The 25,788-nt window shown below is 40.9% G+C and overlaps 1 protein-coding gene across 1 annotated transcript in view; it reads right to left on the bottom strand.

The window, feature by feature from the left end:
- Nucleotides 1-25,788, bottom strand: part of Smc1b (structural maintenance of chromosomes 1B) — a 62,234-nt gene that overhangs the window by 5,739 nt on the left and 30,707 nt on the right. Inside the window, exons 12-22 of the mRNA XM_010634336.1 lie at nt 23,466-23,612; nt 18,695-18,832; nt 18,205-18,321; nt 16,371-16,477; nt 11,345-11,486; nt 10,418-10,563; nt 8,945-9,098; nt 5,065-5,163; nt 2,564-2,720; nt 1,768-1,922; nt 673-824 (exon numbers count right to left, since the gene is read on the bottom strand). Of these exons, the coding sequence (XP_010632638.1) occupies nt 673-824; nt 1,768-1,922; nt 2,564-2,720; nt 5,065-5,163; nt 8,945-9,098; nt 10,418-10,563; nt 11,345-11,486; nt 16,371-16,477; nt 18,205-18,321; nt 18,695-18,832; nt 23,466-23,612 (1,514 nt within the window). The remainder of the gene's footprint in view (nt 1-672; nt 825-1,767; nt 1,923-2,563; nt 2,721-5,064; nt 5,164-8,944; nt 9,099-10,417; nt 10,564-11,344; nt 11,487-16,370; nt 16,478-18,204; nt 18,322-18,694; nt 18,833-23,465; nt 23,613-25,788) is intronic.

Raw genomic sequence — 25,788 nt, 5'->3', positions numbered from 1 at the left:
ATTAAAGGCTTTTTTTTGAATACCAGGTCTTTCCATGTGGGAGCTGTTCAATGACTTAATTTTAGCTAACATTTTGTTCTTTGATTTACATTACAAAGAAACAGTGCCAAAGAGATGAGATTAAAGGCTTTTTTTTTTGAATACCAGGAATCGAACTCAGGGCCTCATGCTTGCCAGGCACACTGTGCCGCTGAGCTAAATCCCCTGTGGATTAAAGGCTTTTTAAGGCAAAATACTTGAAACTATATATATATATTTCTCCTATTAAGTTTATTGGTACATTTAAAGCAAACAGTACAGTTACATTTATCATACATGAAAGATCTTGGTTCTTATTTTTAATACTTCACTTTTTATCATTCATTACTACTAGATCTCTGAGGCAGAGACTAAGAACATAATATGCAAGTTGGGTTTTTTTGTTTTGGTAATCTTAATGTCATATTTGGTTAAAACTTTTTCTATAAAGCTGGAAATTTACTACCTGTTGATAGTTAAAATTTTTCAAAGACTGAACTCAGAGATGTACTGTCTGAATTGCTGTAGTCCTAAAACATGAATTCTATGGCTGAGGCAAACCATTTTGTATACATTTGTTAAGAATTCAGAAAAACATAGTTCCAGCTCTTGAGCAGAGGGTCCCGCTGGGTTTTGCTGGACAGGAGCCCTCACCTGTGCACAGCAAACAGGAGGGCCAAGGCTGCCACGCACTTCTCTCCCCCTGACAGGTTGTCCATGGGCATGAACCGCTTCCCCGGGGCCACACAGTTATAGCTAATTCCCGCCAAGTAAGGCTCTTCAGGGTTCTCTGGGCTAAGAAATGCCTGAAATACATGTTATTTATTTAGCAGTATCAGAAGATACGAGTAAATTTCAATTCACAGTGGCAATAGTAAATGCAAAATATTTTACTGGTTGGGTGCTCTATTTGGATGGAAAAGTACCAGTGGTCTATAAATAATGTAGCTGTACAACAGGGTTGTCTGGTTGAGGGGAGGAAGGAAGTGGGGGAACACATCCAGGGACCAGGCCTAAACACCAGGCTGCCAGTCCCACCACAGTAGCAGGTGCTACAGCTTTTAGTGAGGCTCTTTCAACTTGCCCGTCTGCCCAGATTCACCCAACACTTCCTATGGTCAGGGACTGTGCAGGACAGGTGTTCTGCTCTCCAGGAATCAGTGGGCTTGCTTTATCCTACTTTACTGAAAATAAGTCATTTTTGGGTATATGTGAGAAATCTCATCAAGGATCCCTCAGCCAGGGAAGAAAGGGGGTCCACGCCTGGCCCATGTTTTTATTCCACACCCAGCCAGAGCATTTTCTCTGGGCACTAACAATGGAGTAGGGGTGGTTTACAGCCACGAGGCCATCTGCACGTGGTCTGTGCCTTTAATTCTTCCCTTCTCCTCTGATACTCAGTCAACTCCATAGATCAGCTGGTTCCCCAGGACCTCCCACACTGACCCTCTTTCCCCACAGTTCTGCAAAGCCCAATGAGTGCCTGACAGCAGCAGTTCAGCACTGAAGGGAATGTGGAAAGCAAGTGGTCTAACCACCTGCCTGCAGTGGCGAGCAGGCCGTCAGTATGGACGTGAGTGGGATTCAGAGAAGGGTCATTAGGCGGCAGGTCTGGCCCTGTCTGAGTCACTCCAATAATACACAGCAGTTAGTTAATAAAGACAGTAGGGCTGTCTGGGTCAAGGGGAGGAAAATCACCAGCAGTAATTCCAAAGTTCCCATTAGGAGTCAGGGTTGACAAATACATACTTGGGCACTGTGGTTTCGGCAGAGCTTCTTGTAGATGTGATCGATTGAGACTGAGACGTGCTCAAAACACTGGCTGAAAAGATCGTATCTCCTTTTTTTCACCTGTTCAAATTCTTGCCTACACATCCTGGCTTCCTTTCTGCTGGCCTCAAAAGCTAAGAGAGAATCAATGTTCTTTAATTTGGAGACCACTGAGGGACTTCTCTTGTTTAAAGTAAAAAAAAAAAATAGATTTTGAATTTGGTTGTCAAGTAAAATAACCTTTAAGATACTTCTATGATATTAATTCTAAGGGTATAGCTCTTAGAGCTAATTTCTAAATTTTATTTTGTTTTGTTTTGAGATAGGGTCTCCCTATGTAGTTCAGGCTGGCCTTCAACTCACTATGTAGCAGACTGGCCTTGAACTCAGTGATCCTCTTGCCTCAGCCTCCCAAATACTGCGATTACAGCTGTGCAACATCACACCTCCCAAGTACTGGGATTACAGGTGTGCAACACACACTACCACATTTAGGCATAATTCCTAAATAATATTGACAGTTCTGACAGAGTAATTTTTTTCCTGGCATGAAAAATTAAATATTATCTAAAGTAACCAATAAGCTTGTTCTCAAATTAAAGCAGGACACTATTCATAAAGGAAGTAATTAGTGACTCAGTATTGACAGAATACGTGAATATAAGACAACAGAAGAAAATGTGTTCTAAGGCATAATCCTGGGAGGACTGTGTACATGTGCCAGCAAAGAGAACCCCATGCATCCGATCCTGCCAACGACTGAGCTCAGCCTCACCATCTGTGGACTCCTGGAACTTGTCCCTGACCGTCTTCAGGTTCTCTAGGGCTCGCAGGTTCGGGGCTGCTGTCTTCAGCAAGTTGTCTTCCTGTGACACCACTTGCTGCACCAGGAGTGCAAGGTGGGCCTCCACCTCCTTATCCGACTGCAGAGCCTGTGAGTGGCAAAGACAGCACTGTGTGATGCACCTGTTGCTTCAAATGCTGTGGTGAGGCCTGAGCTCAGGCTGGTATCTGCCCCTGCTGTTGCCTCCCATCCCCTCAGAAGCCGCTGAGCCTGGAGCTACAGTCAGCCGTGGGATCTGTGGCACCCCCAGCAACTGCACCTTTGTGGCTCTAGTGTTGTATGTGATGCTCTGGGGACACATTTCCCTTCTTAGCCTGTGATCTGGCTAAAAAGCAACAACTCATATATCACCTTCATTAAAAACTACTGATCAGGCGGGGGATTTAGCTCAGTGGTTCGGTGACCTGCCTTGCAAATGCAAGGACCTGAGTTCAATCCCCAGTACCAAAAAAACAAAAAAAGAAAAAAACCCTACCAATCACCTATTATGAATTAGACACAGGATTCAATGATGGAAACTATTCAGTCTCTTTAAAGAGCTCACAGGGAAGTCAGAAATAGAAACACCTTTCAACAAGGCCCCCACCAGAGCTCCAGGGCAGAGTGGGATCTGAGGCAGCTAGGTGAGTAATACTTTCCCTCAAATGAGGGAGACAGAACTTGAGTGAGGAGGAGGAGGAGGGAGGGGGCAAGTGGAGCCAGACCCTTCCAGGAAAACTTTGACTCTAGAGGGGGTTAATGAATACATGATAGAAGTGGTATTTTCACTCACTGAGAACTATTTGCTGAATGAAACAGGTGAATGAAAACAACAAAGCCATAAATACCAAATATTTACTTGCAAGTGAGATGGAAAGGTCTTGGTAAACACAAAAGCAAAGAGAAAACAATAAACAGAAAACCAGAGAGAAGAAAAAAGCTACCTTCTGACTGCCAAAAGATGGCACAAATGAGTACAAAAAATTTCAAGTCTACTAACCACATATGAAATTCAAAGACATAGTGGCTGCTGCTACTCAGCACCCATCCCTGTTTCTTCTGCCCTAATGCAGCCCACATGGGGCTCAAGTGTGTGGAGGTATAGCCTTCCAAAATCTGGTGAAGTTCACATCTCCCTCCCCTCAGCGACCCATTCCAGAATGAACAAGTGACCCCACCCGGCCACTGTGATTGAGGACTACTGGAGCTGTGTAGGAAAACCCTCCTTCATGTCCTCTGAAAGTGGCAGCTGTAGGCTGGAAAGCCTGGATGGCTAAGATCACTATCTCCTCCTTGTGAGAGATGCAGCCTGATGACAACGCCTGAGAACTGTGTGGCTTCAGGGCTGACTAAGCTAGAGCCTGAGCTGCTGCAGTAAGAGGGAGGAGGCGCTGCATTCCAGGCTGTTTATCTGGCAGCCTGGACCATCTGCCTCCCTCTGATGGGAGAAGCCCAAGGCCACTGCAGGAAGCACTGGGACACCGACAGGGTGAACTCAGGCACAGGAGTAAGGGCCACATTTATTTACTCAGGAGTTTGCAAAGACTTCAGTATTCAGTGTGACCTCACAAGCAGCAGAGTTAGCCACAGAAACTACTGGACATTCCATGGTACTGTGATCTGCAGAATATATCGATAAAAGCTACTGACAGAAACTTTTTTTTTGGAGATAGGGTCTCGCTATATAGTTTAGGCCGTCCTTGAACTATGTAGCCCAGACTGGTCACCATGCCAAGCTGATAAAAAGTTTTTAAAGTAACCTATTTACTGCAGTTTTGTGACATAATAAGAAATGTGCATATGGCCTTCATCCTGGTTCCTGGTCCAGAGATCTTGAAATACTAAATGGGAGGGGTGAGAGGAGTATCTCTTGTTACTGAGAACAAGCCTCTTCCAGCCCACCTGAGTTCGTGCTAGTGGCTGACTCTGGAGAGGGGTACTGGTTGCCAGAGGCTTGGAATGTTTAGCCTCTGCTCTCTAGGGAAGAAAGCCAGGCTAGAGATGGAGTCTGTAATCAGACACACTAGGGAGGGCATCCGGGTGGGTGAGCCTGTGGAGACCCTGGGAAGTGCTGCTCTATGTCTCTCCCACCTGGCTCTTCCTGAGCTGTATCCTTCATAATAAGTTGGGGAACATACAGTGTCCCCAGAGTCTTGCAGTCATGCATCCCTCTGTCAAGCCAAAGGAGGGGACTGTGGACAGGGAGGCTGGGATGTGTGGCAGTGGTGTGGACTGTGCCCTCAGCCTGTGCACTGCAGAAGCCTCAGGCGATGTCCAAAGAGCTGGACTTCGTGGCTGAGGGAGACCCACACGTGTGGTGTTAGTGCTGTCAATATAGGCAAGTGTTTTTCCACTGTATTGTTCTTTAAAAAAAAACCTACCATCTAAAAATGTTTATACAGTATCTGAATATTCAACAATGCTGTTAGTAAAAACCGAAATCTTTCCATTACCTTCAAACCCTTCTGTAGAGGGCTGTAGTCCACTTCGATAGCAGCTTCTTTTTCATAGATATCAGTTGTTGCTTGTGTACTTTCTGACTCAGTTCCCAACTGAAAAACATGTAAAGCTCTTATGGTCTCCGATGGTGACCCGTACTCACCTGTACACCCCAGTCCTCCAGGTGCCTGTCACTTCCATCAGACGAGCCAGCAAGGTGACAGTGACCTGGCCTCAGCAACACTCTCATGGCTGTCAGTGTCCTGCAGTCAGTCTTCCTACCGCAACTGTGCAGTCTCCATTACCACAGCGGGCACCACTCTCAGGCTGTCACAGGAAGACAACTTGCTGAAGACAGCAGCCCCGAACCTGCGAGCCCTAGAGAACCTGAAGACGGTCAGGGACAAGTTCCAGGAGTCCACAGATGGTGAGGCTGAGCTCAGTCGTTGGCAGGATCGGATGCATGGGGTTCTCTTTGCTGGCACATGTACACAGTCCTCCCAGGATTATGCCTTAGAACACATTTTCTTCTGTTGTCTTATATTCACGTATTCTGTCAATACTGAGTCACTAATTACTTCCTTTATGAATAGTGTCCTGCTTTAATTTGAGAACAAGCTTATTGGTTACTTTAGATAATATTTAATTTTTCATGCCAGGAAAAAAATTACTCTGTCAGAACTGTCAATATTATTTAGGAATTATGCCTAAATGTGGTAGTGTGTGTTGCACACCTGTAATCCCAGTACTTGGGAGGTGTGATGTTGCACAGCTGTAATCGCAGTATTTGGGAGGCTGAGGCAAGAGGATCACTGAGTTCAAGGCCAGTCTGCTACATAGTGAGTTGAAGGCCAGCCTGAACTACATAGGGAGACCCTATCTCAAAACTCTTAGGGTAAATACCAGGTAGTGCAATAGCTGGACCATATGATAACAGTATGTTCAGTTTTATAAGAAACTGCCAAACTGCTCTCCCAACTGCCTGTCATTTTGCATTTTCATCAGCAGCGAAAGACAATTCCAGTCATTCAACATCCCAGCCAGCATATGGTGGTGTCACTGTTCTGGATGTTGGTGGCATCTTGTTTTCATGGGTGTTTCTCCAATGACACATGGCATAGTGCCTCTCTTCGCACACTTACTTGCTGTCTGTCCATCCTATCTGGTGAGGTGTCTTTTGAGGCATTTGGCCCATATATTAGTAAAGTGACTGTCTTATTCTTGAATTTTAAAAGTTCTCTAAATATTTTGGTTAGGTTTTTATCAGATGTCTTTTGCAGATCTTTTCTCCTAATCTGTAGCTTCTATTTTCATTCTCTTGACAGTATGTCTCATGGAGCATTTTAATAAAGACCAGCTTACCAATTATTTATTTCCTGGACAATGCCCTTGGTATTTTATCTAAAAAAGTCAGCACACACCTGCTTGGTGTTATTTGAGTTTTACAGAGCTGCCAAGTGGTGTCTGACATTAATTTGGGGAAATTCTGTTTTTTTTGGTACCAGGGATCGAACTCAGGTCGTTGCGCTTACGAGGCAGGCAGCAGCACCACTGAGCTAAATCTCCAGCCCGGAAATTCTCAGTTTTTATTTGAAATATTGCTTCTGTTTCTTTTCCCCCTTCTTCTTCTGGTATTCCTATTACACACAAGCTACATCTTTTGTAGCTTTCCCCTAGTTCCTGGAAGATGTTTCTTTCAGTCTTTTTTCTCTTTCCTTTTTAGCTTTAGAAGTTTCTAGAGATATCCTTAAGCTCAGAGATCTTTCCTCTGTCTAATATGCTGATAAGTCCATCAAATGCACTCTTTCTGTTACGATGTTTTTGACTTGTAGCATTTCTTTTTGATTCTGAGACTTTCTGTCCTGCTTAAACTGCCTGTTTTTGCATGTTATCTATCCATTAGAGTCCTTAGGTTATTAATCAGGCTTGTTTTAAATTCCTGGTCTGCTAATTCCAAGATCCTTACCATATGTAATTCTGGGTCTGATACTGGCTGTCTCTTCTGATGCTGGCTGTTCCTGCCTTTTGGCTTCCATGTCTTGTCTTTGTTTTTTAGTATCGGGGATTGAACTCTGGACCTTGTGCTTGCAAAGCAGGCCACAGAAGTACTGAGCTAAATCCCTGGCCCTTCCACGTCTTTGCTGACAGCCATACATGATGGCTTGTGATGTGGTGAGGTGTAGGGCAGGGGTGCACCTAGTCTTGTCCTCAGGTCTCTGTCTTTTAGCAGGCTTCCTTCCCTGGACTGTGAACTTGATGCATGCTTCCCACTTAGTTTTTTGGTTTCTACTTTAGGAGGGACACCATGGCTATAGCTGGCAGGAGTTGGGTACTTCCCTCCCCTAAGTCACAAGCTCTGATAAACCCCAGAAGATAAGCTCTGGTGAAGCAGTTTCTCCAGCGGAGCTGCCCTGGTTAAGTGAGAACCCAATAGAGATTTTGGAGGTGACTCCAAAGTGTGGGAGCCCACCCCCGCCCCCAATTAGTAAATCACAGGTCTTCTTGGGGCTGTGCTGGTCCCATGGTGCTTGGCTGTGCAAGCTGTGATTCTGTTTGCCTGTCTGACTCTCTACCCTTGGAGCAGCAATTTGCTCTGTGACCACCCTACCCTTACAGATTAAGAAGTTACTGATTTTTCAGTCTGTTCAGCTTTTTACTTCTTTTTAAGAGTCAAGCTTCTTATATGCTAGACTAGAAACTAAATGTCTTACTTTCTAGATAATGATTCAGTACAGATTCAGCTCAAGGTTTTAATATCTGCCTTGAAATACCCTGCATTGTACATGTCTTTCATGCTTATAGAGAAGCAAATATTTTCACGCTCATGGCAGGCAGATTGAGAGTAATTCTGCAGATTCACCAGGTGAAAGGACAATGGGAACAAAGGAGCAACACCCTAACTGACCAACAGTTACACGGATATTACTCAGGAAGACTCCTTCCTCTTCTATTGCACTCTGTGACCAAATGCTTCTAAAATTAAGTTGCCTTTTCCAACAGAGTCTCTGTTTCTTCTGTGGACAGTGGGTACAATACTGTCTTCCTGCTTGCACCTGGTTTAGCTATGACAGACCCCCTTCTTCTCCTCCACAACCTGAATGAGTGGGCAGAGAAGCCAGGATGAGCTTCCCCAGGATTTTTACCCAGAATTCATCCCCAGGATTTCTCCGAGGGCAGAGGGGAGCTCTTTCCCCATGGTCAAAGCCAGTTGTAGCCTAGTGGGCAAAACTGACTTGAGAGGACAAAGCTAAAACATTCTGAGCAAGGAGTGTGACAGCCTGAAAGTTCCTGGCAGGGGCCACACATGTGACTATCAATTCCCAGCCCTATCCCTCCACCCCGCCCCCATTATTTTCTTCTCACTTTAAAGCATTTGAGTTAGGTTTATTTCACTTGTGGCCAGGAAAGATTTTGCTCCTTTCTTTACCTCTTATCCAGAATGTCATCTGTGCTAAAACAGAGAAAAGGCAGAAGAATTATACTATAAAAAGTCATTCATATTAGAAGGAAAGAAGCTTAGTTTTATAGATACTTCATTCTGAAGAAACCAAAGGACTTAAAAGCTGTCTCTGGAACAGAAGATGGAATGGAAACAAGCAGATTTTGGAGGGGATGGGAGAACAGAAAGGACAACAGCTTTAATCTCTGGTTTCTCCTGGGCAGCTACTCTATAGGGCATGAGACCCTAGTCCATCCTGGTAAGCTGAAGAGACAGATTAACCAAAGATCAGAGAATTGCCTAAAATGCTTAATTCAAAATGCGATGACAATCATCCCCCCTCTTTCCTCCTAGGAGGAAATGGTATCTTCTCTCTCCCCATAGGGGCCATGGAACCTGAGGAAGACTACACAGTCAAAGGGTACTGTGTTCAGCTCTGACAATTGCTAAATTACCTCCACCTCAATGATGTCATCCAGTGACCCCAACAGAAGAGTTATTTCAATGTCTTGAACTTTGCAATCCAGCAGCATGTTATGCTTCTCTAAGCGTTTCTGTTCCAGAGAAGTCTGAATGATCACAACTTCCTTTTGCAATTTTCCTACTTCTCTGTAAATACACAGACATGAAAAAGCGATTTTACTCCCTGTGAAAACTGCATCAATGAAGGAGAATGTTATGTTATAAACTTCCATGAAGAAGACCACTTTCTCTAAGAGCCTTATAAGTGCTGGAGTTTGTAACTTGCACACTGACCCTCCCAGGAAGGGCGTGGGTGTGACTCGGTTGTCCAAGGGAGCATTTCTCAATGACAGGCAGAACTGGGAGCAGACAGTGTATTCCTACTCGCTTTTAAAATCTGTGCAATTTTTCAAGTTGCACCCCTCCCTCATATGAGCACTGCATTTTAGAGCTTCAGATGAGGAGCAATCTCTTTGCAGGAGAGATAGATACCTTTGAATCAAAGTCATCAGGTCTCTAACAATCTGAAGCTTCTGTACTGTACCACCACTATGGTAATACCCCTTCCTAAAAATGAAACTGACATCCACCAGCTGGCACAACTCAGAAAGAGAACGAAAAAGAAAAACAAGGAGGAAGCAAGGGAAGGAGGAAGGGCAGGGGGGAAGAACAGATGGATGAATGCATAGATTGAAGGGAGGAAGGATAGACTACAAGGTTTTCAAGAATATGAAGAGAAACAGAAATAGTCCTGTTTAAACAATACAAGAATAAAAAACTCAGTAAGCAGATTTAAATTTCACTCATGGAACTTCTAGCATGGGTCCTAAAGGCACTCATGGTCTCTGGACACTGAAAAAACCTGAAATGCAAAGAGACTGAGCAAAAGCTGGCTCATTTCATCTGACCACTTACACTGTGTCAATCGAACAGGAAAGCAGATGACTTTTTTGCACTAGGTGATTGAAAGCGTCATCGCATTTACTAGGTGCCAGGTACTGTCTGAAGTGCTGCTCAACAGTGATTCATTCAGACTTTATGACTATTCTACAAGGCAGACACTTTGTTAGCCTCGTGTGACTGATGAGGAAGTGAAGGCACTGTGTGTAAGGAGCGGAGCGGAGCTGCACCGCCAGACAGTGCGATTTGATTCTCCTCCCCTCTACGTTCTGTGCTGTGGCACAATGATAGGGGACTCTGGACAAGGGGAACACACCAGTGTCAAGGTTCTTAGGTAAGTAAGGGCTTCTCTTGCAGGTTCCTGTTTTCATCACCAGAAGGAACATGCACTCTGACTAGTTGCCTCTCTTGATTTCTCCCCATATTATAATATTTGAAAAGTGTTATGTAGGACCAGGAGCAATGAAGTGTACATATTCAAATGCAATTTCGTATATTACATTTCAAATTGACAAGCATGTTTAAAATGCTGGCTAGGACTTTCAAAATGAAGAATTTTTAATTACCTATCAACAGCCAAAAACTTCTTCCGTTCCTCCTCAATCTGAGATTGAACCTTCTCAGCGTTGGAATTCTGAGTGACAAATATGTCCTTAAGTTGCTTCTGCTTTGCCATGAGTTCATCCACGACTTGCAGACAGTTGTCTTCAATCTGAACAGAGAGGGTTTTACTGGAGATTGACCAGCCTGTGTACTAATAAGGCCAGCAGATTCTGGCATTATAAGTAGTCCAGCCAGGTCACTTCCACGTGTGTGAGCTGAGGCTGTCATAGGCTGTGACCCACCATCATCCCACACCTTCTGGGAACTGGCAGTCACTACCTGCCTTTGTCCTTCGTCTTAGATTCACACCTCAACTCGCTGACTTCACTTCCAGTGACAGTGTTCCCACAACTGAACAAACTTCCACGCTGCCTCTGTAGCAAGACCGCCTCCTGAAGCACTGGGCTCCTGACCTCTCCGCTGGAGGCTTCCCCTCACCTGCCCACCCCTTCCAGCTCCCATCAAGAGTCCATACAGGATTCCCTGTAGTCCAGTGCACTCCATGGCACCTGCCCGGTGTCTCCACCTGTCACAAGGTTTCAGTTTACTCCCGATCACCAGCAAGTCCCCATCTGTGGCTCCAGGCCGACTTCTGTGCCACCTACAGGCTCTTTAATTACCCAGTGGAGGCACCATCAGGGCCTGGCCCAAGCAGTCAGCTCCAGAGCCCAGTGACTCCTACCACTTCCATCAGAGCTCAGGCGGGAGCCACTTGTGCCACCCCAGTGCTCCCTCCCACTGGATGTCCGGGGAGCTCTGGGATTTAACTTGGAGCAGTTTTCAAGTCTGCACCCTCCCTGTCACTGAGGACCCTTCAGGAGCTCCACAAACAGCCCCCCATGAAGGTCATGAGCTCCCAAAGAAGCCCTTCCACTTTCCGAATCTATTACCTTTTTCAGGCTGTCAATGTCATCACCACCTTTCTGGATAGTTTCTTTCAATGTGTTAATCTTATTCACTTTCTTCTTGAGCAGATTGCGACTATATTCAAGCTGAATATTAAGCCGGGTTTTTTGTTTTTCAAATTCTAACCTAGTACAATGAAGTCAAGCATTACCAGTTAGTAAGCTGATGCTTTTTGTTTTTTAAACTCACTTTTTATCAGCCCATTTGCTGCTTTCCCCCACCACTGGATTATCAGAAGCAAATCCCAGGCATTGTATAATTTTACCTGTAAATATTTTCGTAAGTTTATCTGAAAGGGAAGTGACTTTCAACTAAGAAGCATAACCTGTTAAGTTTACAACACATACTACACAACAGTCATTGACAGGTTTCCCCACAGTCTCATTAATTAAATAAATTAACTACTTGTATCAGGGTCCACATATTGCATATGGGGGATATGTTTCTTAAATCTTTTATAATCTATAGTTGTTTCCTCTCTTGAAGTTACCACTTAGGTACTTATTTCTATAAATCAGTATTTTAAATGGCTATTCACACATACACTTTAAACTTGGGACTCTGCGTATTTCTTTCCTGGTGCAGCCTTCTACTGTGCCCGTCTCCTACACGCCTCACAGAGAAGCTCAACACCAACTGAGCTTCTGCTTTCCTCCCTCTTTTCAAACCATTCTTTCAAGAAGCACTTTTAATACCACTGTAGCAGACTCTGTGCTGAGTACACAAGTACAAAAACAACAATAAAAACAGACAGCAATAGTTAATGAGAGCTCACTCTATGCCTGACTGTTACCAAAGCTCCTTCATGAAGTAACTCACTTCAGCTGCAGAACCAAAAGGTAAGTGACACTATTGTCCCTACCTAGCAGACAAGAGACCAAGGCTGAGTTCAGACCTAAGAAGGGGTGGAGGGCCAGGGATTTAGCTCAGTGGTTCCACTGCCTGCCTTGCAATTGCTAAGTCCTGAGTTTGATCCCCGGTACCAAAAAAAACCCCACAAAAAACAAAAAACAAAGGGGGTGAACCCCAGTGTGCCACATTTGAGAGCAACTAAATCCACACTTATGACCTCTGAATAGGTCATAGAAAAAAAAAATCACAAGGGATCCTAGAAAATATTTCGGACAGGACAACAATGAAAATAATTCCAAACTTTGTGAAATGCAGCTTAAACAGAACTTTAGCAGGAAATGAACAGCTTGAAATACTTATATTAGAAGAGGGGTTTAAAATAATGTAAGGTTCCATCTTAAAAAGCTAGAAAAGAACAGTAAATTAAAAGAAAATAAGAAGGAAGGAAAAATAAACAGCAGAAATCAATAACAGAAAACAAATTACAAAGAAAATCAATGACACTAAAAGCTAGTCTTAGGGTCAGTGAAACTGATACAGCTCTAGCTAGACAGCAAGAAGAACAGAGAAGAGATAATTTCTCAAATGAAAGTATATCAATATAGATCCTACAGTCTTTTAAAAAGTAGAACATAGGGCTGGGCGTGGTGGCGCACGCCTGTAATCCCAGCACTCAGGAGGCAGAGGCAGGAGGTTCACTGTGAGTTCGAGACCAGCCTGGGTGGGCTACATAGTGAGTTCCAGGAAAGTCTCAACTACGTAGTGAGACCTCGTCTCAAAAAGCCAAAAAAAAAGTAGAACATAAATTACAAATAAATTTATGTTAATAAACTTGGCAACTCAGATAAAATACATAAATTCCTTGAAAGACACAAACTACCAAAGCTCACCTAAGATAAGCGATACCCTGACTAGCCCTATACTGTATCAATTAAGAAACCAAACCTGTAATTAAAAGCTTTCCCACATACATTCCTGTCATCCCACAACTCTGGAAGGGTGAGGCAGAGAACTGCAGGTCTGAGCCCAAATGGGCACCTTGGTGATCTAGCAAGAACATCTCAAAACAACAACTTAAAGAAGGGCTGGGGATGCAGCACAGTAAAGAAGGTCCTGAGACCCTAGATCATCAGGACCATTAAAAAAAATCACAAGCTTCCCACAAAGAAAAGCAGGGGCCCATGTGGTTTCCAAACATTTAGAAACAATGCCAATTTTACGTGAACTGCAGGAAAAAAAAAAAAAGGAGAACAATTTTCAGTCCATTTTAGGGTCTAGCATTACCTGGATACCAAAACATAACAAAGACATTACAAGGAAAGAAACTTACAGATCATAGCGCTCAGAAAACAGTGTTCTCAACACAATTTTAACAAATCAAATCAAAAAATACATGAAACCCTAACCTTAAAATAAGGAAAAAGTAAGCTAGGTTTACCTTAGACATGCAAGGTGGTTTAGCATTTTAAAATCAATATAAGTAACTGTTTTTATTTACTAACAAACTCTAAAAAGCCAAGCATGCAAGCATCTCAATAGATATCAGGGGAAGTGGATGACAAAATGCAAACTTCATTTATGATAAAAACTATAGGATAATGTAGAGGAACTTTAATGTAAGAACAGAAGGGAACTTCTTTGATCCAATAAAGGGCACTGAGCGACAGGTGCCCCATCCAACTCAGAGAGAAAAAAACCCAACAGACGTTTGCCTGCAAGAACAGTGATGACAGGAAGCCAGCTACCGCCCTGCTCACTCACATCTGCAAGGAGACACCGCCTTCCTTACTTAAACTTCCCTATATAAACTGCATGTGCCCTCCTTCCTATGCAATGGCCTTTTTGCCCTTGGCCCATCTGGACCCAGATGGGAATAAACTCACTGCATGTTGCATAGATTTTTGCCTGCCTTGGTGGTCTCACTTGTGCTCTGTTCGAACTTTACACTGAGTTTCTCACTGAGAAAGACCCAATGCTTTGCCCTTAAGCCTGGAAACAAAGCAGGATGTCTACTCTATCTTAGTTTATCATTGTCCTGGAGTCCTAGCTAGCACAACAGGCAAGAAAAAGAAATAAAAGATATATTAACTGGAAAGGAAAACATAAATTTTTTTATTCACTGTCAATATAGTTATCTATGTGGAAACCCTAAGGAACCTACAAAAGAGCTAAAAGAAATTTCATGTTGGGTGTGGTGGCACACACCCTTTCACTGGGAGGCGGGGGAAGGTGATCTCAGTGTGAGGTCAACCTGGGCTACATAGTGAGTTCAAAACCCTGTCTCAAAAAAACAAAAACAAAAGAGAACTAGTAAGTTTAGCAAGATTTCAGGATAGAAGCTCAATTTATAAAAACTAATTTTATTTCAATATACTACCAACAAACAAATTTTATACTGAACATTTAAAATAATTCCGCTTAAAATATAGCATAGCGATATGAAGTACCTAAGAACAAATCAATAAAATATGCATGAGACCAAATCTGTACACTGAAAATAAAGATGACTAGTGAGAAAAATCAAGGATAACCTAAATAAACGGAAGTAAGTACCATGCCCATTGGTCAGTACTATTAACAGGTCAATCATTCCCAAATTGGTCTACAGATCCAACACAATCCCTACCAAAATCCCAGCAGGCCTTACACAGCAACTGAAAGCTGCCCCTAACATGTACATGTAAGTGCAAAGGCCTGAGATCAGATGAGGGCATGACCCTTCTCGTCTCCTGCTGTGCCCTCAGTCCCTGGAAGGTGCCAGGCCCACGGAAGGTATGTGGTAAATACCGAGCACTGTAGGATGAATGAAGAGCATCAAAGGATTATAGATAATAAATTAAAAGGAAGTGGACCCAAACATTTATCAATTTTTTTTCAGGGCAAAGCAAACTTTTCTGTTTTCTCAGAGGAATGTGTTACTTTTATATTTAAACACTGTATCTGAATAGAGAATATGTGTGAAATGTAAAAGGTATAAGAATGTACAGTGTGAATGTCTCTCTCCACCCTCTACAGAGGCAGCCACTGACCTTCCCTAGACACACCCATGCGTGCAAATTCTTCTAGGGTGTCATCTGTTTCAGATTTTATTCCTGGTGCTTCCGTCATGTGACTGAAAGTATTTCCTATACGCTAACATTTTGTCAGTCTTTCCTTTCATGACTCCTGGAATACATATAGTAAAAAGACTTCCCTAGCCAGAGACTGTTTTTAAAATTTTTCTATGACTTACTCTAATATCTTTAAAAAAATTGTTTTTGTTGTTGTTGTTTGTTGTTTTTTTTTTTTTTTGGTGTTTTGAGACAGGGTCTCACTATGTAGTTGCAACTGACATGGAACTTACTATGTAGCCCAGGCTGGTCTCGAACTCACAGCGATCCTGCCTCAGCCTCCTGAGTGCTGGGACTACAGGGGTGCGTCACCACACCCGGCCTCTAATAGTCTTATGTCATTTCTTTTACTTAAAATTTTTTATTTAGCTGGAATTAAACTCTAAACCTAAGAAATGACAAAGGGATCCAATTTGTTTTTTAAAAAAATCACATCTATTTTAACATGATTTATTGAAAGGTGTAACTTTTTCCCACTGGTATTAATTATTAAATATTTTTTTACAGATCTTACATTCCGGATTTCTGTAAGCCAGCTATATTTTAAATACTGTATTTTAAAAAATCAGAGTTCTGGTCCTCTCACTGCTTTTTTTTTTTTTTTCCAGATTATTCTTAGCTACTTCCATATGTGAACTCTAGAATGAGCTTATCTAGTGAAAACAAATCTTGTCCATACATAGACTGAGGTGAATTTAAACTGTAATTTAATTAAAAAAGAACCAACTTCTTTATATTGAATTTCCTTGCTAAAAAAAAAAACAAAACAAAAAAACCTAGTCTGCCTTGCCTTTTTGTTCAAGTTTCTGTCTGATTTCTTTAAAGAAAATGAAATTTCACTAGCTACTTCTTCATGAACTAAAGTAAGACTCAGGCCTAAATCCTTTCAAGGAGATAGGAGTTAATTTTATACACATGTAAACAGATTCCCAACATCTTTTTTCTTTTATGGTACCAAGAATCAAATGTAGGACCTTTCACTTGTGAGACTGGCACAGTGCCACTGAGCTAAATTCCCAGCCTGTCCGATATATTTTAATACAATTACCTTTTTTGATCAATTTCCTGTTGCTGTTTAACATGTTTATTCTCAAATTCACGAATATTTTCCAGGCCAATTTCTTCACAGAAGTCATGGAAAATTTCATCTTCTACCTTTAAAATTATTTGAAAACAACTGGTTTAATAACTAATTTTAAGGAATCCATAGACATGCTTAAATGTAAATTTTTCACTCTAAAACTGTCCTAGATAAGATTAAAAGCTAATCAGGGCAAGCATCCCTGTATTTTGTCAACGCTTTCTCTTATCTACGTGAGCTCTGCCTATCTTCAAATTTCTTATTCAAAACCTAAATAAAAAGCTCATCAACTGGCCTTATTAAATGGTTAGGGTTTACAAACTGTTAAAAGGATTTCATTTACTTTAGTCACACCAAAATATAATACTTTACTTAAATTTTGGGGGGAGGCCTACTGGAAGTTGGACCCAGGGCTTTGCTCATGCTAGGGATGTGCACGACCACTGAGCTACATCCTCAGTTCTTTTTAGTTTTTTGACAGCTTCTTTTTAGGTTGCCTAGGCTAGCCTTAAATTTGTGATATTCCTGTCTCAGCCTCTTGAGTAGCTGGGATTTTGGGTATGCTCTATGGTATCCAGCTAAGAAATGTATTCATTATATATGAATAACACAATAGCACCTAAGGCAGAAAAAAACCCCCAAAAACATGAGAATTAGAGCACAGAATTAAGAATCAAAAATATTTTTAAACACTAGTATGAACTAAATCCAACAAAATAATGTTTAACCTCAATAGTTTTAAAGTCTTGCATTTATGTATAATTATAGGACTATTTAACAGGAGGACATGTTTAAAAGCATTTGGATTTAACTGAATTTATATTCAACAGAAATGTAATAAGCCCATATTTTGACAATGTTTTGTTCTGCCTGGACAGACAAGACAGCATCAGAGAATAGGTTCTAGACCTCATCATAAATCCATAGTAATGTGAAGCAATTAAAGACATCAGGGTTATTTTACCCGAAGATAATTAAGCAACACAAGAGTGATTTCAAATTATACAAAGAAGGCAGAACTAAAAGCAATAGATGCAAGTTACAACTATAGGACAAATAACTTTCTAAGGGTTAGTGAAACGCAAGCATGTCTGTTACTTCACAGGCAGAGGCAGGATGCCCAGAGCCAAGCACTGTGCCTGGCATGAAATAAATGTTAAAAAATAATGACTAGCCTAGCATGGTGATATCTGCCTGTAATCACAGTATGCTGAGAAGCCAATGGAGGAGATGACAAATTTGAGCCCATTCTGGACAACATAATGTCTCAAAAAAGGGTTGTAGATGTAGCTCAGTGCAGGGGCCCTGCTCAATTCCCGGTATTGCAAAAATGAAAACAAATACAGAAAACCCAGGGCAAGTTCTTTCCCTCCTGGCGTTAAGGGCAGTGGAGAAAGAAAGATGCTGTAACTCCTACACTGGGCAAGGAGAGACTGGAGAACAGAAGACAGTAACATTGGTCTTCGTCTCTTGAGGAGGGCTATAAACAATGCAAGGTAGAAAGGTGTGGTGCTGCATGCCTCTAACCCCAGCATGCAGGAGGCTGAGTCAGGAGGACTGCCATATGTTGGAGGCCAGCCTGGGCTAAAAGCAAGACCCTGTCTCAACAAAAACAAAAACAACAAAAATATGCAAGGAAATTAATGTGGCAAATCTGTACAACTTAGCTTACAAAGGTGCTTCTGATAGGGCGTTGCTGCCTATGTCAACCCTTGCTTGCTTCAGCACATATTAAGGAAGGCCTCACACTGGTATGTGGTCTGGAGCTACAGCACTTAATAATAAATAGAACGTGCATCACCTTATTTATCTGTTCTTGAAATCCTTCAATTCTTTGTTGTTGCTCTCTGATCCCTTCATTCAACATAGCACACCGAGACTCAATGTTTAGTAGCTCACTTTGCAGTTGAGATTGCTCCTAATAATGAGAGAGAAAAGTTCCTTTTTTAATGCAGTTACATGAGACTCATACAGTGAGGCCCAAAGCATGTGGGTGTCTTTCAGAGTAAGAGTTCATGAGCTAGGATGGATTCTGGTACAGCTGGGTTATAACACTGCATATCATAAGAATAATCAGAGGACTGTAATATATTTTTTTTTTTTTTGGTACCAGGGATTGAACTCGGACTTTGTGCTTGAGAGGCAGGTGGCAGAACCACTGAGCTAAATCCCTGGCCCTGTCATAAAACCTTAACCAGTGGGTAAAATTCCTAAAAATGACATCTGCTCTACATTCTTAAAAATTCTGTTCTGTTTCTAGTTTCCATCAAATTTTAAGTAGGTCTACCTACCCTGTGAGCAGCAACAAGGTGCTTCTTTTTAATTATCTCCAGTTCACTCTGTGAATATTTGAGTCGTGTATGGGTTCCCTGTACCAGAGTTTGTATTTGCTTCAAATCTGTTTCCTTGCGGAGTATCTTCATTAAATCCTAAAGAGGAAGACACACGTGAGAGCATTTTACCGCTGAAAGGCACTTTCCCCTCTCAAAGTGCTTTAGTATGGAATGGCTCACTAATTTTCACACATAAGTAGATCCACACCTCACCTCCCATCCTCAGATAAGAGACTGGGATCACACGTGTGCACCATCACAACTGGATTTTTTTTTGTTTTTGAGACAGGGTCTTTCTATGTTGCAGGGACTGTCTCAGTCTCCTGAGTTGCTGAGACTCCAGGCACACACCATCAGCCCTTTTTACATATTATTTTTAACCTCAGGAAATTCTTCTTGTAAGAGTTAGATCATTTTTTTCAATTAGAAAATCATTGGTGGCATTTTAATTAATATGATAAATATAGTTTCTTTTTTAAACTTGTATTTTTCAGTAACATCAAGTTTTCTAATGTAACTACTGTGCCTTCATGTTATTTCTATTGTAAGCCGACTTTTTGCCATTTTTAGGTGCTGTGTGCTTTGCTGTTGTACTCTGTTTTTGAGACCAAGTCTCACTATGTATTCCAGAATACCCTTCAATTCAGTATGTACCCCTAGATCACCTTGAACTTGAGATCCGCCTGCCTCAGCATCTTCAGTGCTGGGATTATAGGTATGTACCATGATGCCCAGGTTATTTTATTTATTTTGCGGTACTGAAGATAAAACTCAGAATCCTTGCGGTTGTAAGACAGGCACAGTGCCACTGAGCTAAATCCCCAGCCCGCCTAGGTTATTTTTAGATGCTTTTTGATAGGACAGAGAGAGACTGTATTAGCTCTTCCATCATTTTTGTGTTAAATCTAGTAGCTTTTAAAGTATACTCCTTTTTTTTTTTTGGTACTGGGGATCGAACTCGGGTTCTTGCGCTTGCGTTCATCTTTTTGTTAAATCTAGTAGCTTTTAAAGTATACTCCTTTTTTTTTTTGGTACTGGGGATCGAACTCGGGTTCTTGCGCTTGCGAGGCAGGCAGCATCCCCACTGACCTAAATGCCGGGCCCTTAAAGTACACTCTTATCCAGGCATGGTGGTACACACCTGTAATCCCAGCACTCAGGAGGCTGAGGCAGGAGGATTGCCACAAATTCAAGGCCATCCTTGGTGATAGCAGAGTACAAACTATTTTATTTAAATAATTTCCACCAATATTCTTCTACTTAGTACATTCATTGGGATTAGCTCCTAAATTTTATCTAATGCCTTTTCTACATCTAATCATATGATTTTTGGCCTGCTTGTAGTTCATTAATGTAGAAGGTATGATTAAAATACAGTGAATGTTAAAATTTGAAAAAAAAAAAAGCCACCAAAGTAAAAGACACACTGCCATTAACTTCCTCAAAGTACTACATTTCCAACATGCTTAACCCATCACAGTTGTCCCTTTCAGCGGCAATTCCAAAAGTCCTGTGTCTTGAGTGTTCGTTGTGCTATCATGGCTATTTCAACATCACAAACCAAAACATTTACTTTTCATGGTGATTTTGACATTAGAGAAAAGACAGAAGTTGGATGGTGCCAGATGTGATGAATGAAATGGATGAGGATGTGCTGTGATGTTTACATTTGACAGACATTGCCATTAACATGTGATGAACGGTGGGACTAGAAATATACTGCTTGTTTGTTTGTTTTTTGGGGGCAGGGTCTCCCTCTATAGTTCAGACTGGCCTTGAACTCACTATGTAGTCCAGGCTTGCCTTGAACTCAGAGATCCTCCTGCCTCTGCTTCTCAAGTACTGGGATTACAGGCATGTGTCACCACACCAGGCTGAATGTTTAAAAGACACTTGCCATTAACCCATTTAAAATACTCCTTCACTTCAAACACTTTTATCCCACTGTCTTATAATAAGTTTTATAAATTTAACATTCACCTTATTTTTCAATTACCTTTTGTAATAGGTTATACAGTATTTGCCAAACACAATTTGAAATATGCATGCAATTGTGTACAAATCTCATCTTCCATTAAACAACTCTTCATTCCTCCCTTCCCCAGCCCTGGCAACCACCATTCAACATTCTGTCCCCAAACTTGACTCTTAGGGACCTCTTATTAGTGGAATCACAGAGTATTTGTTCTTTGTGACTGGTTTATTTTACTTAGTATAATTTCTTCAAGGTTCATCCATGCTGCAATGTGAGCCAGAACGTTCTTCCTTTTTAAGGCTCCACTGTGTGGAGCCCAAGTCATCACCGGGTTCAGGTGAGACACAGGGAAGTCAGGATGCAGACAAGAAGAAAGGTGCATTTCTAGAATTCTCTCTGTGCCTACACCAAAATTTGTAAACTCTTTAAAAGTCGAACATATCTATACCTTAGACTAAAACATAAAATGTGGTCTTAAACTTACAGAAAAGATTAAAACTAGTCTAATAACCTCGTCACAGTATCTCCTTGAATCAAAAATGAGTATTTTTGTATATAAAAGAGGAAATTTAGGGAAAATAAAAATATAATCTGAAAGCATTCTTTGGACTTGGCATGTACTAAAGTTGATATTTTAAGTAAGGGGAACCAATACTGTCAACAATTAAGACTTTCATAGGATGGCAAATCAACTCTAGATGGAAGCATTAGTGAATTTTTTTGTGATCTTCAGAGTTAGGTCCACACATGACAAATCCAGAAGTTATAAAAGATTTATAATTTGGCTACATAAAGATTATATATGCATGACCCAAAGAACAAAGTAAAATGTCAAATATATGGGGCAATAAAAAGGAATAAACTTTTGATACACAGAATGGAGCAACACAAATCTCAAAATCAGGCTCAATAGAGATGCAGATGAAAACACTGAGATTCCATCTCACTCCAAGAAGAATGGCTGCCTTCAAGAAATCAACCAGGGCCTGGGATTTAGCTGAGTGGCTCACCGCCTGCTTTGTAAGCTCAAGGTCCCAAATTCCATCCCCAGTACCAAAAAAAAAAAAAAAAAAAAAAAAAAAAGGAATCAACCAGTAACAAAAGCTGGCAGGGTTGTGGGGAGGAAGGAACCCTTCTTCACTGTTGGAGGGATGGAGACCGGTGCAACTGTGGAAATCAGTATGGAAACTCCTCAAAAAACTAGGATTAGCGGGGTGTGGTGGTGCACGCCTATAATCCCAGCACTCAAGAGGCTGAGGCAGGAGGATCACTGTGAGTTCAAAACCAGCCTGGGCTACACAGTGAGTTCCAGCTCAGTCTCAACTACATAGTGAAACCCTCTCTCAAAAAACCAAAAAACCAAAAAACAAAAACAAACAAAAAAAACCAAAACAAACAAACAAAAAAACAACGGGCCAGGGATTTAGCTCAGTGGTTCTGCTACCTGCCTCACAAGCACAAGGTGCCAAGTTCGATCCCCAGTACCAAACCCCCCCCAAAACAAATAAACAAACAAAAAACTAGGATCAGAGGTTTCACTTGACCCTGCTATTCCCCTGCTGGATACATTCCCAAAAGAATTAAAATCATCACACCACAGTAACGTATGTGTGCCTATATTTATAGTGGTACAGTTTGTAATAGTTAAAATCCTGGAAGCAGTACAAAAGCTCATCAACTGGTGAGTGGATAAAGAAGGTTTTTAAAAAATAAAATGGAGTACTACTCAGCCATAAAGAGAGATAAACTTGAGACATATATAGCTAAATGGATGCACCTTGAGGCCATACACTAACAAGTGAAATACATAGGACATACGTGTAAATAGTGAATCATTTCTCTGGTGTGAGAAACTGAAGACGTAAACAAAGACCAAAATGTATAATAGATATTGTGAAATAGGAAGAAAATGTACAAAGGGGAAGGGGAATTATATATATATATATATACACACATACACATACATACATATATATGGAGTGGAGGGGTTGAAAGCAGGGAGGGGAATGGGAAAAAATACAAATCAAGATATATCATGCACAGGTAAAAATTTTCAATGATTAATGTGATCATAAGGAATACCTCAATGTACCAATAAACTAAAAAAAAAACCAAAAACCAAAAATAGGCTCAATGAAGAAATCATGATGCACACACTTACTCTACAATTCCACTCATATGGTACCAAAAGAGGAGAAACTGTAAGGTCAGAAGTGGACTAGACTGGGGAGCCCAGGGGCCCAGCGACAGTGACGGGCTACAAAGGAGCACAGAGGAGCTCTGTGTGGTGACAGTGATGCTCTGTATCGTGACACGGTGGTGGTGATGATGCAACACACATTTGCCAAAACTTACCTGTCGTATGTAAGCTATATCCCAGAAAAGCCAACTAAAATTCAGAGAAAATACAACTACTTTACTTATGATACAAATAATTCTTAAACTAGGTAATAAAATAACAACTCAATGCTAAACAAGCAAAGGAAATTAGTAGTTCACTTTTTACTTTTTTTTTTGGTTTTTTGAGACAGGGTCTCACTATGTAGTTGAGACTGACCTGGAACTCACTGTGTAGCCCAGGCTGGTCTTGAACTCACAGTGATCCTCCTGCCTCAGCCTCCCAAATGCTGGGATTACAGGCATGCACCACCATGCCTGGCTTTTTACTTTTATTTTTACTTAAAAAAAACTCAGCTAGTTTAAAAACACAATTATGCTTCTTAATAGTTTGAAATTTTTCTGACATGGATTTACCTTTAGTTCTTGGACCAGCTGGTTTCTTTGGTCTCTTAGATTCTTTAACTCTTTTTCATCCCAACATCTAGCCTTATGTTTTAAGTCACTTGATCCTCCAGAGATGACCCCGGATTTTAAAAAGAGGGTTCCATCAAGAGCTACTGTCTGTAAAATTTAAAATATTTTACCTTGGAGAAATGTACATAAAGAAGATAAAAATAAGGACACAATGTGGCAATTTTTACACCTATAAATAATATTTGTAAATAAGAAAAATATTTACTGGGCATTACTAATAAAATATCTAGTTTATGAAGGAATACCTACAAACACACCAAAAATACAAAAGCCATTTAACCAGGACCCAAAGAAATTCTTGGCAACAAATTAGCAGTAATTATCAAGTTCAAAATGAACTGTGTATTAGTTCCAAACATATTTAATATTGAGAAGCAAACACGAAGAACACTTACATTTAATATCAAATAGTTTACACCATATAATCCTTTTTTGAAGAACTTGATGCATATGTTAATGGCATATTATGAGAGTGACCTTAAATAACTTTAGGATACTCAAACTATCACATTCTCCAAAATGAATATAAAACTAAGACCAATAAAAATATTTTAATGAAATCAAGAACTAGTAAAACAGCTTGGAGTTTTTTAAAATTTAAACTTTATTTGTGTAAGTTTGTAGCTCATCGTTTACAGCTGTCTTGGGGAATGGTTACATGTACATATTAAAACATGATTCTTTAAAAAAAACCTCCCCCCAATCTCATTTCTCATTCCTGTTTATATTTGTCTCAGATCATGTTATGGCCTCCAATATTTACATGAATTGGGGTTATTAGGTTCCCGAACATGGCATATCTTTGACTTATTTATCCTCCTCCTCCTCATCCCTCTTTTGTTCCCTTAGACAACTTCCCCATTGCAAGAGATCCGTCCTCTTGTCCCCTTCTGTCCATTCTTTATCATTTTCTTCAACTTTGCCTCACTCAAATGAGAGATACCATATGGTATTTAAGCTTGTGCGTCCAGTTTATTTCACTTATCATTGTATTTTCCAAATGCATCTATTTTCCTACAAATGTCTCAAATTTGTCATTCTTTATAGCTGAGTAGTATTCCATTATATATAGATACTGCATTTTCTCAATCCAGTCATTCAGTGATGGGTATACAGGATGGTTCCAGGATTTAGCTATGACAAATTGCACTGCTATAAACACTGGTATGCACGTGTCGCTGTAGTGTGATGACTTGAGCTCTTCGGGGAATATGTCTAGCAGGGAGATAGCTGGATTATATGGAATTTCTAATTTCAGTTCTTTGAGAAATCTCCATACTGATTTCCATAACAGTTGTCCGAGTTTGCATTCCTACCATCAATGAAGGAGGGTTCCTTTGTTACCGCAGCCATGCCAGCATTAGTTATTGCGTGATTTCTAAATGATTGCCATTCTTTTCAGAGTAAGATGGAATTTTAGCATCAATCTGCACTTCTCTAATGGCCAGAGATGTTGAACATTTTTTCATATATTTGTTGGCCACTTGTATTTCTTCCTCTGTGAAACATCTGTGCATTTCTCCTGCCCATTTCTTGACTGGGTCTTTAACTTTAAGTGGTTTAATTTTTTCGAGTTCTTGGTATATTATAGACATCAGTCCTCTGTCTGAGGAGCTGGCAATTTTTTTTCCTACTCTGTAGGCTGTTTCTTCACTCAAGTGTTTCTTCACTTAATTCTTTTGCTGTATAGAAGCGTTTTCAGTCTGACATAATGTCATTGTTTATTCTTGTTGCTATTTCTTGTGTGATCGAGGAGCTTGGAGTTTACAGTCTTTTTTTTTTTTTTTTTTTTCGGTTTTTTGAAACAGGGGCTCACAACGTAGTTGAGGCTGACCTGGAACTCACTATGTACCCCAGACTGGTCTCGAACTCATAGCAATCCTCCTGCCTCAGCTTCCCGAGTGTTTAGATCACAGGCGCCACCATGTCCAGCTACAATCTTCTGGGTAAGCATATGCTTTATGGTATAAAAAAGAAATTAATTCTCAATTTTTTTTTTTTTTTTTTTAGTTACCAGGGAATGAACTTGGGTCCTTGTGCTTACAAAGCAGGTGGCGGAACCACTGAGCCAAATCCCCGGTCCAATTCTCAATGTTTTATAACATTTTTAATTACTTTTCCAAAGTAGGAGTAGTTTAGTAGGGGCTAAAACAACATGTGAGCTGTCCAAAAGAAAAAAAAAGCAACAAATGGTCTGACTTGTTCCTTGACTGAAGACTCCCCTCGCTCCCTGCAGGTGCTGTCTGAGACACCCCACTCCAGG

This window comes from Fukomys damarensis, unplaced genomic scaffold (genome assembly GCF_012274545.1).
Source record: "Fukomys damarensis isolate Sample0158 unplaced genomic scaffold, DMR_v1.0_HiC HiC_scaffold_19, whole genome shotgun sequence".
Lineage (NCBI taxonomy): Eukaryota > Metazoa > Chordata > Mammalia > Rodentia > Bathyergidae > Fukomys > Fukomys damarensis.
Note: the sequence above shows the minus strand (reverse complement) of the source record. Positions and strands in the feature narration are given on the sequence as shown.